General features: G+C 36.6%; 4 protein-coding genes across 5 annotated transcripts; all 4 read left to right on the top strand.

Annotated features, from left to right (window-relative positions):
* The first annotated feature begins 1,313 nt into the window (after positions 1–1,313).
* On the top strand, positions 1,314–3,462 carry LOC111698888 (isocitrate dehydrogenase [NAD] subunit gamma, mitochondrial). The gene is made up of 2 exons (XM_023469357.1): positions 1,314–1,785; positions 2,504–3,462. The coding sequence occupies exons 1-2, from the start codon at positions 1,339–1,341 to the stop codon at positions 3,176–3,178; spliced, it is 1,122 nt and encodes a 373-aa protein (XP_023325125.1). The 5' UTR covers positions 1,314–1,338; the 3' UTR covers positions 3,179–3,462.
* Positions 3,452–6,139, top strand: LOC111698891 (transmembrane protein 170A). The gene is made up of 3 exons (XM_023469362.1): positions 3,452–3,589; positions 3,906–3,997; positions 4,642–6,139. The coding sequence occupies exons 1-3, from the start codon at positions 3,473–3,475 to the stop codon at positions 4,934–4,936; spliced, it is 504 nt and encodes a 167-aa protein (XP_023325130.1). The 5' UTR covers positions 3,452–3,472; the 3' UTR covers positions 4,937–6,139.
* On the top strand, positions 6,130–8,206 carry LOC111698889 (transmembrane and ubiquitin-like domain-containing protein 1). Of its 2 annotated transcripts, XM_023469360.1 has the most exons (4): positions 6,130–6,323; positions 6,619–6,793; positions 6,990–7,594; positions 7,721–8,206. In XM_023469360.1, the coding sequence occupies exons 1-3, from the start codon at positions 6,151–6,153 to the stop codon at positions 7,557–7,559; spliced, it is 918 nt and encodes a 305-aa protein (XP_023325128.1). In that variant the 5' UTR covers positions 6,130–6,150; the 3' UTR covers positions 7,560–7,594; positions 7,721–8,206. The 2 variants fall into 2 exon arrangements, with proteins under 2 accessions (XP_023325128.1, XP_023325126.1); XM_023469358.1 differs by having other exon boundaries at positions 6,990–8,206.
* A 548-nt stretch (positions 8,207–8,754) lies between these two features.
* LOC111698885 (elongation factor G, mitochondrial) lies at positions 8,755–12,386 on the top strand. Its single transcript, XM_023469355.1, has 6 exons — positions 8,755–9,144; positions 9,333–9,433; positions 9,579–10,499; positions 10,669–11,158; positions 11,370–11,595; positions 12,165–12,386. The coding sequence occupies exons 1-6, from the start codon at positions 8,761–8,763 to the stop codon at positions 12,287–12,289; spliced, it is 2,247 nt and encodes a 748-aa protein (XP_023325123.1). The 5' UTR covers positions 8,755–8,760; the 3' UTR covers positions 12,290–12,386.
* Positions 12,387–12,403: the final 17 nt, after the last annotated feature.

Below are 12,403 nucleotides of genomic sequence, written 5' to 3'. Positions count from 1 at the left end.
TTTAATACTGTAGTACAACTATTAAATTAATCCTACATGTTCACCGCAAAGATTGAACATTTTGCATTTGTAACTGTTCTAAAACCCAACTATATAATTAACAAGAATTACGCTAACCCCACCAGATCTGGTATTCCTTCGGGAGGCCATTCCTTCTATCATAACATTTGTCGACAATATGACGTCTCTTAATTGTGGTCGAACTTTGGTCGACTGAATTATTTATCAGAAAAGAGGTTTGCATGAGTTATCTGGCGGCCAAACTATCGTCCTCTCAAAGTACGACCACTGTTCTTTCATCTGTTTGAAGAAAACAGGCTCAGATCAGGGGCGGCGAAGTCAAGAATTTTTCCAGGGGGGAAGTCAAGGGTTCGGAACATGGACACCAAATATTTTACTGGTCCAAGGGGGGGGGCTCAGTCCCCCCTCCTGGGGTGTCCTTTGCTTTCGCCTGTATAATTTTTATGAATCTCTGCGTGTTGAGCTTCCTTAAGATTGTATATAAAACGCCCCCCACCACCCCAATTTATCCAGGATCTTATTTTGCTTTTGTTGTGAATACTGAATATGGGAAAACAAGGAGAACTCCTTTCTTTTCCTTATATCAAAAATTAAATGGCGACGGACCAGAAGTGACTTATAAAAGACGACATTCAGTTATTCTGAATATTCAGCGGTATTCTGCACATTTTTCCTCAATTTTTGGGAAAAGTCTTGTGCTTGTGTAATAATAGTGTGAAAAATTACGGAAATTTTGTAAGCTTTTTTAAGATTTTAGCTGTAGAGTAAAATGTATTTTTTGTTTAATGATGGAAACCAGCGCATTTTGGTACAAGATTACAATTCTTACAATCGAACAATCTCACGGGATTGGGTTTAGATTGGTTTCGAGATTCTAAATTGAATGGGTCGACTTTAATAGCGAAAATTTAATTTCCCGGTAAAATGTCCAAGTGAGGTTAAACGGCGGAAGTAACTTTTAGTAACCCGGGTAGCGTTGGGTTCCCAAGCTAGTACCATAAAAAGCACTCTATTTCTCCTTAAATTTGATGCCAAAATAGAGAGAGGGGGGGGGGGAGGTAGGGACTTCCGCCCGTTTACACCCCTCCTGGATTCATACCATATTGGATTATATTTAAGCCTCGGCGTTTAAATATACAAAGATTAACTCAAAATAACCTATTTTATCTGTGCAATCTGCAGAGCTATACACGATCCATCATGCCACCTTGTACATAAGATCAGAATCTGGTTGTTTATTTTACATATCATTCGTTAAGGAATACTTAAATTTTATTTTTCATTATTAGTTATGACATTAAATAAATTCCAGACAAAATGGCAGCCACAAATCTGATGAAACCCTTGGCCTCTTTGAGCAGATTTGGGAGCCTTCAAACCCGTTCTGTCAGTTTGAAAGCTGCAAACATTCCTATTGCTAAGTACGGTGGCAGGCACACCGTTACCATGATGCCCGGCGACGGTATTGGTCCAGAAATGATGGGATACGTCAAGGAAGTTTTCCGATACGCCGGAGCTCCGATAGATTTCGAGACGGTTCTTCTCGATCCTACCACCGACAACTACGACGATCTATACAACGCCATCTCTTCCGTGAAGAGGAACGGAGTTGGGATCAAGGGGAACATCGAGACCAAGATGAACCGTCCTGACATCAAGTCCAGGAATGTTGAGATGAGAAATGAGCTAGATCTGTTTGTTAACACGATACATTGCAAGTCTCAGCCTGGTGTAAAGACCAGGCATGACGATATTGATATCGTGGTAAGTATTTTCACATTAACACTGAAATTCATAAAAGAACCGCATTCATATTTTACAGTCTCCCTTGTGTTATTAAATATTAGGACTTTAAGGTGGCTCTTCATAAATATTGAAAGTCAATCATAATTCGTATTTAAGCAATTAATTGAATGTAGACAAATGTTGACTTGTTGGCTTAAACGGACTGTAATCGTAATTCCAAATGACCCTCAATTCAAAGATCGATTCACAATGGTACCATTAGAAGTTTTTGCTGATTAATGATGAATTAGCTAATTTTAAAAGCAGATTATTTTTAAATGTAGTTTCTCTACAAAACCAAATCTAATCGTGGAATTATCATTCATTTATGTCACTTAATGCCATTAACCTACCTAAAATTAAAGCTTTTTTATGCCATCTAGATCTAAATACTCGAAATATGCTCACTTATGCCCAAACATATACTTTCATCTACGTTATCCATGTGAGCCTACCCTATGAAACGCCCCTTAATTATCTATGTTGAATTTGTTTAGCTTCCTTTTTCTGATATTTGTATAATACCATCTTTAAAACTTTTCTAAATCCTGAATATGTACCAGATATAATTTAACCAACAGATTTAAAGGTCGTTCGCTAAAAACATGATTTTATCTTAAACATGGGAAAAATGATCTTATTAACTAAAGAAAATGAGATTGCTTGTACAGAGACTGAGTCAAACATTTATTTCTAGATTATGCGTCAGAACACCGAAGGTGAATACGCAATGTTGGAGCATGAAAGCGTACAGGGGGTTGTGGAAAGCCTAAAAATCACTACAGAGCCAAGCACTGAGCGATTATGTAGACACGCATTCGATTACGCCAGAGCCAACGGCAGGAAAAAGGTCACCCTCATCCACAAGGCAAACATTATGAAGATCACGGACGGTCTCTTCCTAGAGGTTGCCAAGAGGGTCTCCAAGGACTACCCTGAGATCCAGCACGACAACATGATCATTGATAACTGTTGTATGCAGCTGGTTAGCAACCCCTGGCAATTTGATGTTATGATCCTGACAAACCTCTACGGTACCATCGTCACCAACTTGATCTGTGGACTCATTGGAGGACCCGGAGTAATTGCTGGAGCCAACATCGGACCCAGATATGCTGTTTTCGAACCTGGAACCAGAAACACTGGAACCACCCTGATCGGAAAAAACAAGGCGAACCCCTGTGCCATGCTGAATGCCAGCGCTGATATGCTTTCACACCTAAACCTCCGATACCACGCTAAGCTAATTCATGACGCTGTCTGGCAAACTATTAATGTTGACATGATTCAAACCGAGGATCTTGGAGGACAAGCTACCTCCATGGATGTAGTCCAAAATGTTATTAGTCACATTAAAGCTGCTGCAAAATAGAGAATCTTGTTAATCCACCAAATTTTTAAGTAGGAGTATATAAAGTTGTAACGTATGAAATTATATTTAGCAATTAAAATCAGAAGAAAGTTAAAGAAAGATTTTTTAAAATATTAACAATTAAGAATGATGCCTTTTTTGTCATCGAAAAGAATTCAATTTCTAATTAGAGATTATAACGTAGCTTTATTTGCCCTTGATAAATAAAATCTTCCAATTGTTAAAGCTCCGCCAAATCTAGTCTTGCTCCTATTGATAATAGTTGAATGTTGAACCATGTTCAGTTTCAGATGAATGAATAATCATAATGATGAGCGGAGACGGGACAGAAGAGATCTGCGTTTTATATTTTGTAAAACATCATATTTCTCCGCATTTGTTTTATCTGCAGACTCACTTATCGTTAACAAGGTAAAAGGTTTTTCAAAATTAGAACAAAAAATATATCGAGACTTGATAAATTTATAAAAACAAATGGATTAAACAAAATAAACAAATAAATTTTGCTCAATATTGACAAACATTTCTCAAACTTGAATAGGGATTTCTTGGATATTTAATTCCACTAAAACAAAATATATATTTTTTTTTTCACATTGATAATGTCGAAATTGTAATTTAAGATCAACAAATTTTAAAAGAATTTGAATTTCTTAGTCTAATTTTTAGATATGGATCTACCCTATATTTAAAACTTGTTGCATGGTGTAAACCCATTTGTCTCTAGGTAGAGAACGAGATGAATCAGAATGAATTTCGGGTTTCAACTGTATTCGCCCTCTCATCCAATCCAACCCTTCTCCTCTTCAAGGAAATGTGGTAAGAACACTTTTAAATGTTTCTAAAACTATGAAAATTGTGTTTTCTAATCCCGAAAATTTTAAATATGATATTTTTAAGTTACTTTTCTCAACTCTTTTAAAGTTAGCGTAAACTTTTGAACATGGAAGTTAAGCTAAATAAATTTTTAATCATTGTCTCAGCAGTTAAATGTTTACTGAGATGGAATTTAAAGAGTTTGAGCCGCGGTTTAAATCCGCCAAAACCCGGTTTAAATTAAGCGCCGGCTTAAATCTTGAAACATTTGATACATAATTCTTAAATTCAAAGGTTCTCGTCTGCGTTGGATAATTCTACTTAACGATTCAAATAACTGTTGAAAAAGAAAAATAGTTAAGAAATCAGCTGTTTTTTTACCCAATAGTCGGAACTTTTGTGTGGAGCATCGTTATCCTTGAACACTTGATCTTGATACCCAATGTCGGCTTTTTTATATTTGAGAATAAATGTTTGATCCCCGAATAAATATTACTCCTGCAGAGTAGGACAACTACGGGATCAAAAAGGAGTTAAATTTATCCCTAGGTCTGGATAAGTTTATCCCTAGGCCTGCATAAGTTGGAGATCAATTCTTGATCCCGAGATAAATAACTCAAAAGCTTTATCTTAATCTTCTTTTTCAGGATTGGTGTATTTATGTGGTGCTTCGTCTCGTCTGTATTTATCTACAGTATTGCGGGCATCATCGCTTTCACCATGCTCCGGCGCCATAAACTCGGAAAGTTCTACAGTGTTATGATTCTACTGATGGGAGTGATTATACCCTGCTCCCTAGGCCTACTATCATCCGCAGCAATTGCATTTGTTTACAAGCACAGCAGCTTCAGCATGTTCCCGACTCATGCGATGATGTGGGGGGTTGGGCAGACGGTCATACATGCAGCTGTAGGATTCACTAGAATCCTTGCCACACTATAGAACCTATCCAGCGTCTCAAGAATTAACAATATTATATTAAGAGCTTGTGTACAAAAGTATATTCCTGACCACAGGGTTGGTTCAATGAAGAACTAAAGTATTACGCATTGTAACTATACTTCTGTTGAGTTGATACTTTCCAAAGTAGCAGTGTCCCTAAATTTATTTTCAATTATTTGAAAAAACTTTCATTACGAAAGTTTCTACCGGGAAAGTAATCAACGTCATTTATAAACCCTTCTTTCTATTTTATCTAATACATGAAGCATTTTAATACCTGTAACCTGCACCATTATGATTATTCAGAATGTTTTCTAAACCTTGTGTTCAATATCAAGCTTTGATACATTCCATCTTCATTCTTCAGCAAACAAGTTGATTTATCTAAGCCGGACTTAAGTTTAATATGCTGAACTATTAAGCTCCAGCCTCCTTAGATATAAATAATCATTGTACTTTGTTCTTTTCTCCTTTAAGCTCAAGGTTGTGTATTCTACTGTTCCGTGTCAGATCTACTATATTTATCAGGCTAGATATCATTAATTTAGTTTCATTAATTAATTTAGTTTAGTTTATTGTTTAATTTAATGGTAATATGCAATTATGATTCTTGCCAATGATTTAATTTATTTCATAAACTTGAAGCAAATGCAAGTTTTCACCAAGTTATGAATATTTCTATTTATGATGTAGTTTCTAGTTCCAAATTATTTTCTATATGTTTCCCCTGTATCCCTGTAGTTGTTATTTATAGTTAATTAATGATGCTCTTCATGTCATCTTAGAAAACAAACTTATTCTATATTTAGATAATTAACATCAGAAGTCGTGTAGTTAATTTGTTATCTATTTTCTCTATTTATAAAATGTGATATATCTCTGGTAAAAGTGCTTTCTATAGAAAGCCTATGTTGACAAAAATGACAAAATTCTGTTGTTTCAAGAAAGGGCTGATTTTCTTTGATTTTAGGAACGAAGCGGATGAAAATTTAATTTTTTATTGAATTTAAAAAGCTTTCATGTTATTCAGAAAAGTTATCTTTAATATCATAGATGGGAATTAATTGTGCAATATTTTCTCCTGGTACAAGGGCTCGTCTCCAGATTTAATCTCTAGTATTTTCTTGTATAAAACCCTGTAAACATGTATTCATCTCTACTCCGGGTCTAACCTGGAGAAATATTTATATCTCTGTTCTCTAGTTTCAGACAGGATGGACTCCACTCCCGAGGAGTTTATCCAAGGTGTCGGGAACGAGGTTTTCTATTTCTTTCTCCTGGTTTCCTGTCTGCTCCTGTTGGTTGGATCCTGGTTCTCCACCCAGGTGGTTGAACCCGTGGTTTCATCAGTTATCCTGGTAGAACGGACAGAGCTACGGCGTATAGGGTGAGAAAACAAACTAAATATTAAATTAATTTATATTTTGATAATCTGCATAATCTGGAAGGAATTGTTTATATGATTCTGAGTGTCCCTTAGTTCAAAGAACAAGCACCCTGAAAACAATTATCACGTCTAAAATTATTAATTACATTTAAAATTTCTTTCTAAAGTTTCACTGCTCAAGGTTTAAGGGGATCACTGTCGTGAATTATTGATGGGATTCCTAAATGTACGATGATATTTTCCAAGAAGGGATTTTCTTACTCATTGATTTTTTTTAAAATTTATGAATTGTTAGGTCCAGAACTAGAGTAGGACAGGAGAGAAGGAACGAATATCTTCAGCTTTCTCAAGACCCGGAGTCAACCTCAATCTCATCCTCAACCACAACCACAGTCATAACCTCATCATCAACCTCATCCTCAACTTCGACCTCATCCTCTGTACCTAGTCCACAAGAGGAAAACTTACAGGAATGTTAAGATTCTTTCGTTAATCCCATTTTATTTGCTAACTTCTCCATGCTTGTATAATGGTTTAATCTTCCAGCTTATTGCAATCTACCTAATCTTGTTCTAATTTCAGTTCATAGATTTTCAAAATTTGTACATTTTAATTCTACCATAAAAATATTAAAGTAATAAGTTTGTTAAGAACTGAATATTAAAGATTGCTCCTGAAACTGAGGAAGTGAATGAGACCTTTGAACCCGAAGCTGTTCCCTCTGATGTAGTTGAAGCTGAACCCATTCCTCAGGAAGAGAGAGTAACAATTCGTCTCAAGTTTCTAAACGATACGCATCGTGAAGTTGAGGCAAGTCTGTTAGAAAATATCGGAAACTTCAAGAGACGAAATTTCACCGTAGAAATCTCTGAGGATAAAAATGTTCGGTTAATCTTCAACGGCCAGGTACTACGGGAGGATACGCAAACATTGCGTAGCTATGGAATATTTGATAAATGCGTAGTCCACTGTTTAATCCACCAGCAGAGTAACCAGACCGCCCCGCCCCCACCTAGACAAGAACAGGATGAAATAGAGGAGGATTTAGATATGTCGGAGCTGTTCATCCCTATCCTAGGAGTAGGACTTATATTCCTGTGGTACACTGCATTTACATATTCAAACTACTTCAATCTAATGTCGTCAACTGCTCTTCTAGGTTTATCTTCAATATTTCTCCTCTCCGTGTACGGAACCAACTTCCATGTGAATGTTGCTGTCGGGGCAAGAGAATAAATAACTAGGAAAATGTGATTCTTATTCAATTCTGTGTAAATTGTACAGTGTCTACCGTACGTAAAACTGTACATCTGTACAGAAAACTGTCCAGTGTACACCGTACAGAAAACAGTATTTACCGAGCTGTACATTGTGTACCCTTCGTACAATTTCCACAGGATAAGTAAATTTTGTTAATGTTTGTAATGTACCAGAGAAATTCTTTCTGAGCATTTATTGTTTTGATAATAATTAATCATAATGTGGATAGAAGGGTATTCATATTTCATTTTTAATCCCGCTTTTTGAAAATTATTGTAAAGCATCGATTTTTCGAACAATTAGGAAAATGGGGAAAATTTTACTGATTTTGAGAAGAAACGAAGAAACATGCGAAAAATAGAAGAAAAAAATTGTTATTTAACGTCTGATTATTTATTTTCGCTCTCAAATATTAAGGGATTTAAATAAATATTATATCCTTGTGCGGTGAATATGTTTAGATGTTAATGTCTGTGGTATTCCCAAAAATCGATAATATATATATATCTTATCTTTTCCGAGGGGGGACAATATTATTGGTTAGATCGTATTGGTTTGCTTGAAAGTACAAAGTTTATTTCCTTCATAATATTAATAGTATAGAAATATATCGTTCATTTATAGTAACTTAGTAATTGGACTGTTTAGCGTGTGTTTACCGAGAATTTGTTGTAAAATTATTGGTTTATTATTTATAATACAGAGTTACAAACAAGGGATAAGACTTAATGACAACCAATATGACGACCCTGTATTTTCTGTCGTATATCGTATTTTATGGCAATGATGACGTGGCAAGTTTTCAACTGCGGGTATCCATATATGTCAGAACTAAATAAATGCTGAAGTCTCAACCATTGTTGGCAACTCTGTACTTGGATTGGAGTAAATTATAATAGATCATTTTGCTAGTATTTGATGTACTGTCCAAGATTTGATTTTTATTTGATTTTAATAGTTCTATTTTTATTTAAAGTTTTAGTTCACTTTTTGTTTTGTTTTGGTGATAGGCAAATATTTATTTATAAACTGAATTTCTTTTTAATTTTATTTCTTGATTCTCGTCAGTAATTCGACGAAAGATATAAAGATATTATTTTAATATAATTTACATTCTTAAAATTTTTTAATTATTCGCTCCTGGTGGTATTAATCCCAATCTTTTTCAGAAGTCAGAATGCTCGCGGTGGGACGGTTCTCCTCCCGTAGCTTGGTCTACTCCAGGAGCTCAACCTGCTCCCAGAGGCAGGTTCAGCCTGTGAACTTTGCGCGCATGCTTAGCTCCGCAACAATCGAGGTTGAGAAGATGAGAAACATAGGAATATCCGCGCATATCGACTCCGGAAAAACTACCCTGACTGAGCGAATCCTATTCTACACAGGACGGATTGAGGCTATTCACGAGGTGAAGGGTAAGGACGGAGTCGGAGCTACTATGGACAGTATGGAGCTGGAGAGACAAAGAGGAATTACAATACAGTCCGCGGCTACGTACACTAAATGGAAGGATACTAATATTAATATCATTGATACACCTGGTCACGTAGATTTCACAATAGAGGTAACTGATGTTTTTGATTTATGAAAGTAAAATGTTCTTTTCTTAAATAAAATATCCAACCTGTGTTTGGTTGCCATATTCTCTTATCAATATAACCTTTATTTTTACAAAAAACTAGGTAGGGGAGGGCACTGATTGAATTTTTGTTAAACTATTAATGAAAAAGGATCGAGACTTGTATTTTAAAGGTCGAACGAGCGCTGCGAGTGTTAGACGGAGCAGTTCTAGTTCTATGTGCTGTAGGAGGAGTCCAGTCCCAAACTATGACTGTTGATCGTCAAATGAGAAGGTAAAAAGAAATCAGACTGATAATGATACAGATAGTGCAAATGAGATGGTGTTTTGGTTGTCAAATACCGTCCATCTCTAATCTTTTTTTTTGATCTTGGTTAATAAAAGTAAATAATATTTTTGTTATACTATCTTTATTTTAGGTACAATGTCCCTCGTATTGCTTTTATAAACAAACTGGACCGAACCGGTTCCAATCCTAAACGTGTACTTGGACAGTTAAGAAATAAATTGAAACACAATGCAGCATTCCTTCAGCTGCCGATAGGTCTAGAGTCCAACCTAAAGGGACTGGTGGATGTTGTGAATGAGCGAGCTATCTACTACAACGGAAGTTTCGGAGAAGAGATTGTATACGACGAGATTCCAGCAAATATGCGGGAAGAGGCTTCGGACGCTAGGCTGGAGCTTGTTGAGCACTTGGCTAACGCAGATGAAACCTTAGGAGAGATGTTCCTCGAGGAGAGGACTCCGGAAACTCAGGATATTCACGCCGCTATCCGTCGAGCTACCCTCTCGCAGAACTTTACTCCGGTGATGCTTGGAACTGCACTTAAAAACAAAGGAGTTCAAACTCTACTGGACGGAGTTATTGATTACCTTCCGAACCCGACGGAGGTTCAAAATTTTGCGCTGAACCCGGCAGCAAAAGATCCGGCGTTGGCCAAGGTCCTGATGAATCCTGAGAGATCTAACACGCATCCTTTTGTCGCACTGGCGTTTAAGCTTGAGCAGGGAAAGTTTGGTCAGCTTACCTATCTCCGGGTGTACCAGGGGAGTGTGAAGAAAGGAGACACTGTATGGAACACGAGAACCGGAAAGAAGACTCGTCTCTCTCGTCTTGTTCAGATGCACTCAGATAAGATGGAGGACGTGACAGAAGTTTACGCTGGGGATATTTGCGCAGTGTTTGGAGTTGATTGCGCATCCGGAGACAGTTTTGTGTTTGATCGAGATCTCATGTTGAGTATGGAGTCCATCTTTGTTCCTGATCCTGTTATATCCATGTCAATTAAACCTGCGGAGAAGAAGAATGAAGGAAATTTTTCTAAAGCTGTTGCTAGGTACAATGCAATTAATTAATGTACATAATAGTAACAATTCTTCAAAGTTGTTTGGTGTTTTAATGGATTCCTCTAAATTTGGAAAGTTATTGTTAAAAATGAATGATTTCGTGGAAAAATGATAAATATAGTTGATTAGAATATTTAAAAAAAAACCCATATATTTTAGGTTTACAAAAGAGGATCCCACTTACAGAGTTTGGTTTGACAACGAGAATAAGGAAACTATTGCATCAGGAATGGGTGAACTACATCTTGAGATATACGCTCAGAGGATGGAACGTGAGTATGGATGCAAGGTGGAGATGGGGAAACCTAGAGTAGCGTTCAGAGAAACCTTGCTTGAACCTGTCACTTTTGATTACTGGCACAGGAAGCAGTCGGGAGGACGAGGAGAATACGCTCGTGTCATCGGTCTCATGGAACCTCTTTCTGCACAGGAGAACACCATGGTGGAGTTTAGAGACGTGACAACTGGTACCAACGTTCCTAAACCATTTGTTCCCGGAGTCAAGAAAGGATTTCTGGATTCCTGTGAGAAGGGAGGGTTTGCGGGTCAGAAGGTTATCGGAGTTAGGATGACTTTGAAGGATGGAGCTCATCATATGGTTGACTCAGCAGAGTGGGCTTTTTACCAGGCGACACAGTTTGCTTTCCAGGTCAGCATTATTTAAAATTAATTGTCTCTTCAGGAGTTTGTCCTAGCGCCCTATGAATGTAAATATTTTGAGACAATTTTTGAGATTCTGTGTGTTACGTTTAAAACTAAGAATAAGTTTTAATAATCGAAAGAACGTCTAGCTGCCTTAACAAAAAAGGTTGGACAATGGACATAGAAAAAATCTAAGATGTTTACAAATATTGTTACAGGACTGCTGCGAGGACGGAAAATGGATTGTTTTGGAACCAATTATGACAGTTGAAGTGAACAGTCCTAGTGAGTTTACATCGTCCGTCTTCAGTTTACTGAACAAGAGAAGCGCTGTAATTACGGGACAGGACGGCCGTGACGATTGGTTCACTGTGGAGGCCGAGGTTCCTCTCAACAAGATGTTTGGATTCTCAGGAGAGCTGAGAGGGTCAACACAAGGAAAAGGTAATCCCTAGTGTTATTTAGGGATTGTTTTATTATTTTCAATGAGTTAGGATTCAAGGTTTCCAAGTCATATTTGTACCTTTCTACTTAGTCTGAGCTGAGCATCTAGGATCATATATTTGAGTTTTTTAAAAATGTTTTGCTTTTTCTATAAGTTTGAAAGTAAGAATGGGACCGAATTTTATGAATTTAAGCCGTGTTGCTGAAGTAAGTACCGCCGGTTCAAAGCTTTAATCACCGATTTAAAGTTAAAGATTCATGAGAATTTGAATAGGTTATCTAGGATTTAAACCGTCGATATGACAGGTGTTCAGCGACCTCTCCATTTTAATAGTTTCGGTTTCTGGTAATTTTTTAAAATGTTTTAAATATGAAATAGCGAATTATTTAACGTGGAATATTAGTTCTGCAATTTCGAAATTTGAAATAAATAAATGTAATTTTTATAGAGTCTTAATTCGGGTAAAGCAAATGTATAATTTAAGAGCTACCTCCTTAAAATAATTAAATGCCTTCAAATGATAAGATATGTTGAAAAATGTATTTCAAATAAAAACTTTTTTTAATAGGTGAGTTCACTATGGAGTACTGTCGGTACTCCCCCGCTAGTCCGGAAACACAGGAAGCAGTTCTAGACGAGTTCCATAAGAAGGAGGAAACCGTTGATCCTAAGGGGAAGAAGAAGAAGAACTAGAAAATTTATCACAACTGAGAAAATGATTTGTTTGTTTATTTTCTTGGTTCAAATTCATCCAGTTTATAAACCGTAATAATATACATTTGTTCGCCTTGTACTAGTTTTCTTAAT

This window comes from Eurytemora carolleeae, unplaced genomic scaffold (genome assembly GCF_000591075.1).
Source record: "Eurytemora carolleeae unplaced genomic scaffold, Eaff_2.0 scaffold41, whole genome shotgun sequence".
Lineage (NCBI taxonomy): Eukaryota > Metazoa > Arthropoda > Copepoda > Calanoida > Temoridae > Eurytemora > Eurytemora carolleeae.
The sequence above is the reverse complement of the archived record's forward strand: the minus strand, read 5'-3'. Positions and strand labels throughout refer to the sequence as shown.

Bases quoted from the DNA above. Each gene is read 5' to 3' on its own strand.
- LOC111698889 (XM_023469360.1), top strand. From the start codon at position 6,151: ATGGACTCCACTCCCGAGGAGTTTATCCAAGGTGTCGGGAACGAGGTT. The intron at 6,324-6,618 runs GTGAGAAAACAA...ATGAATTGTTAG, and splicing joins ACAGAGCTACGGCGTATAGG to GTCCAGAACTAGAGTAGGAC. The intron at 6,794-6,989 runs GAATGTTAAGAT...TGAATATTAAAG, and splicing joins CACAAGAGGAAAACTTACAG to ATTGCTCCTGAAACTGAGGA.
- LOC111698888 (XM_023469357.1), top strand. From the start codon at position 1,339: ATGGCAGCCACAAATCTGATGAAACCCTTGGCCTCTTTGAGCAGATTT. The intron at 1,786-2,503 runs GTAAGTATTTTC...ATTTATTTCTAG, and splicing joins ATGACGATATTGATATCGTG to ATTATGCGTCAGAACACCGA.
- LOC111698891 (XM_023469362.1), top strand. From the start codon at position 3,473: ATGAATAATCATAATGATGAGCGGAGACGGGACAGAAGAGATCTGCGT. The intron at 3,590-3,905 runs GTAAAAGGTTTT...ATTTGTCTCTAG, and splicing joins ACTCACTTATCGTTAACAAG to GTAGAGAACGAGATGAATCA. The intron at 3,998-4,641 runs GTAAGAACACTT...CTTCTTTTTCAG, and splicing joins CTCCTCTTCAAGGAAATGTG to GATTGGTGTATTTATGTGGT.
- LOC111698885 (XM_023469355.1), top strand. From the start codon at position 8,761: ATGCTCGCGGTGGGACGGTTCTCCTCCCGTAGCTTGGTCTACTCCAGG. The intron at 11,159-11,369 runs GTCAGCATTATT...ATATTGTTACAG, and splicing joins CGACACAGTTTGCTTTCCAG to GACTGCTGCGAGGACGGAAA. The intron at 11,596-12,164 runs GTAATCCCTAGT...TTTTTTTAATAG, and splicing joins AGGGTCAACACAAGGAAAAG to GTGAGTTCACTATGGAGTAC.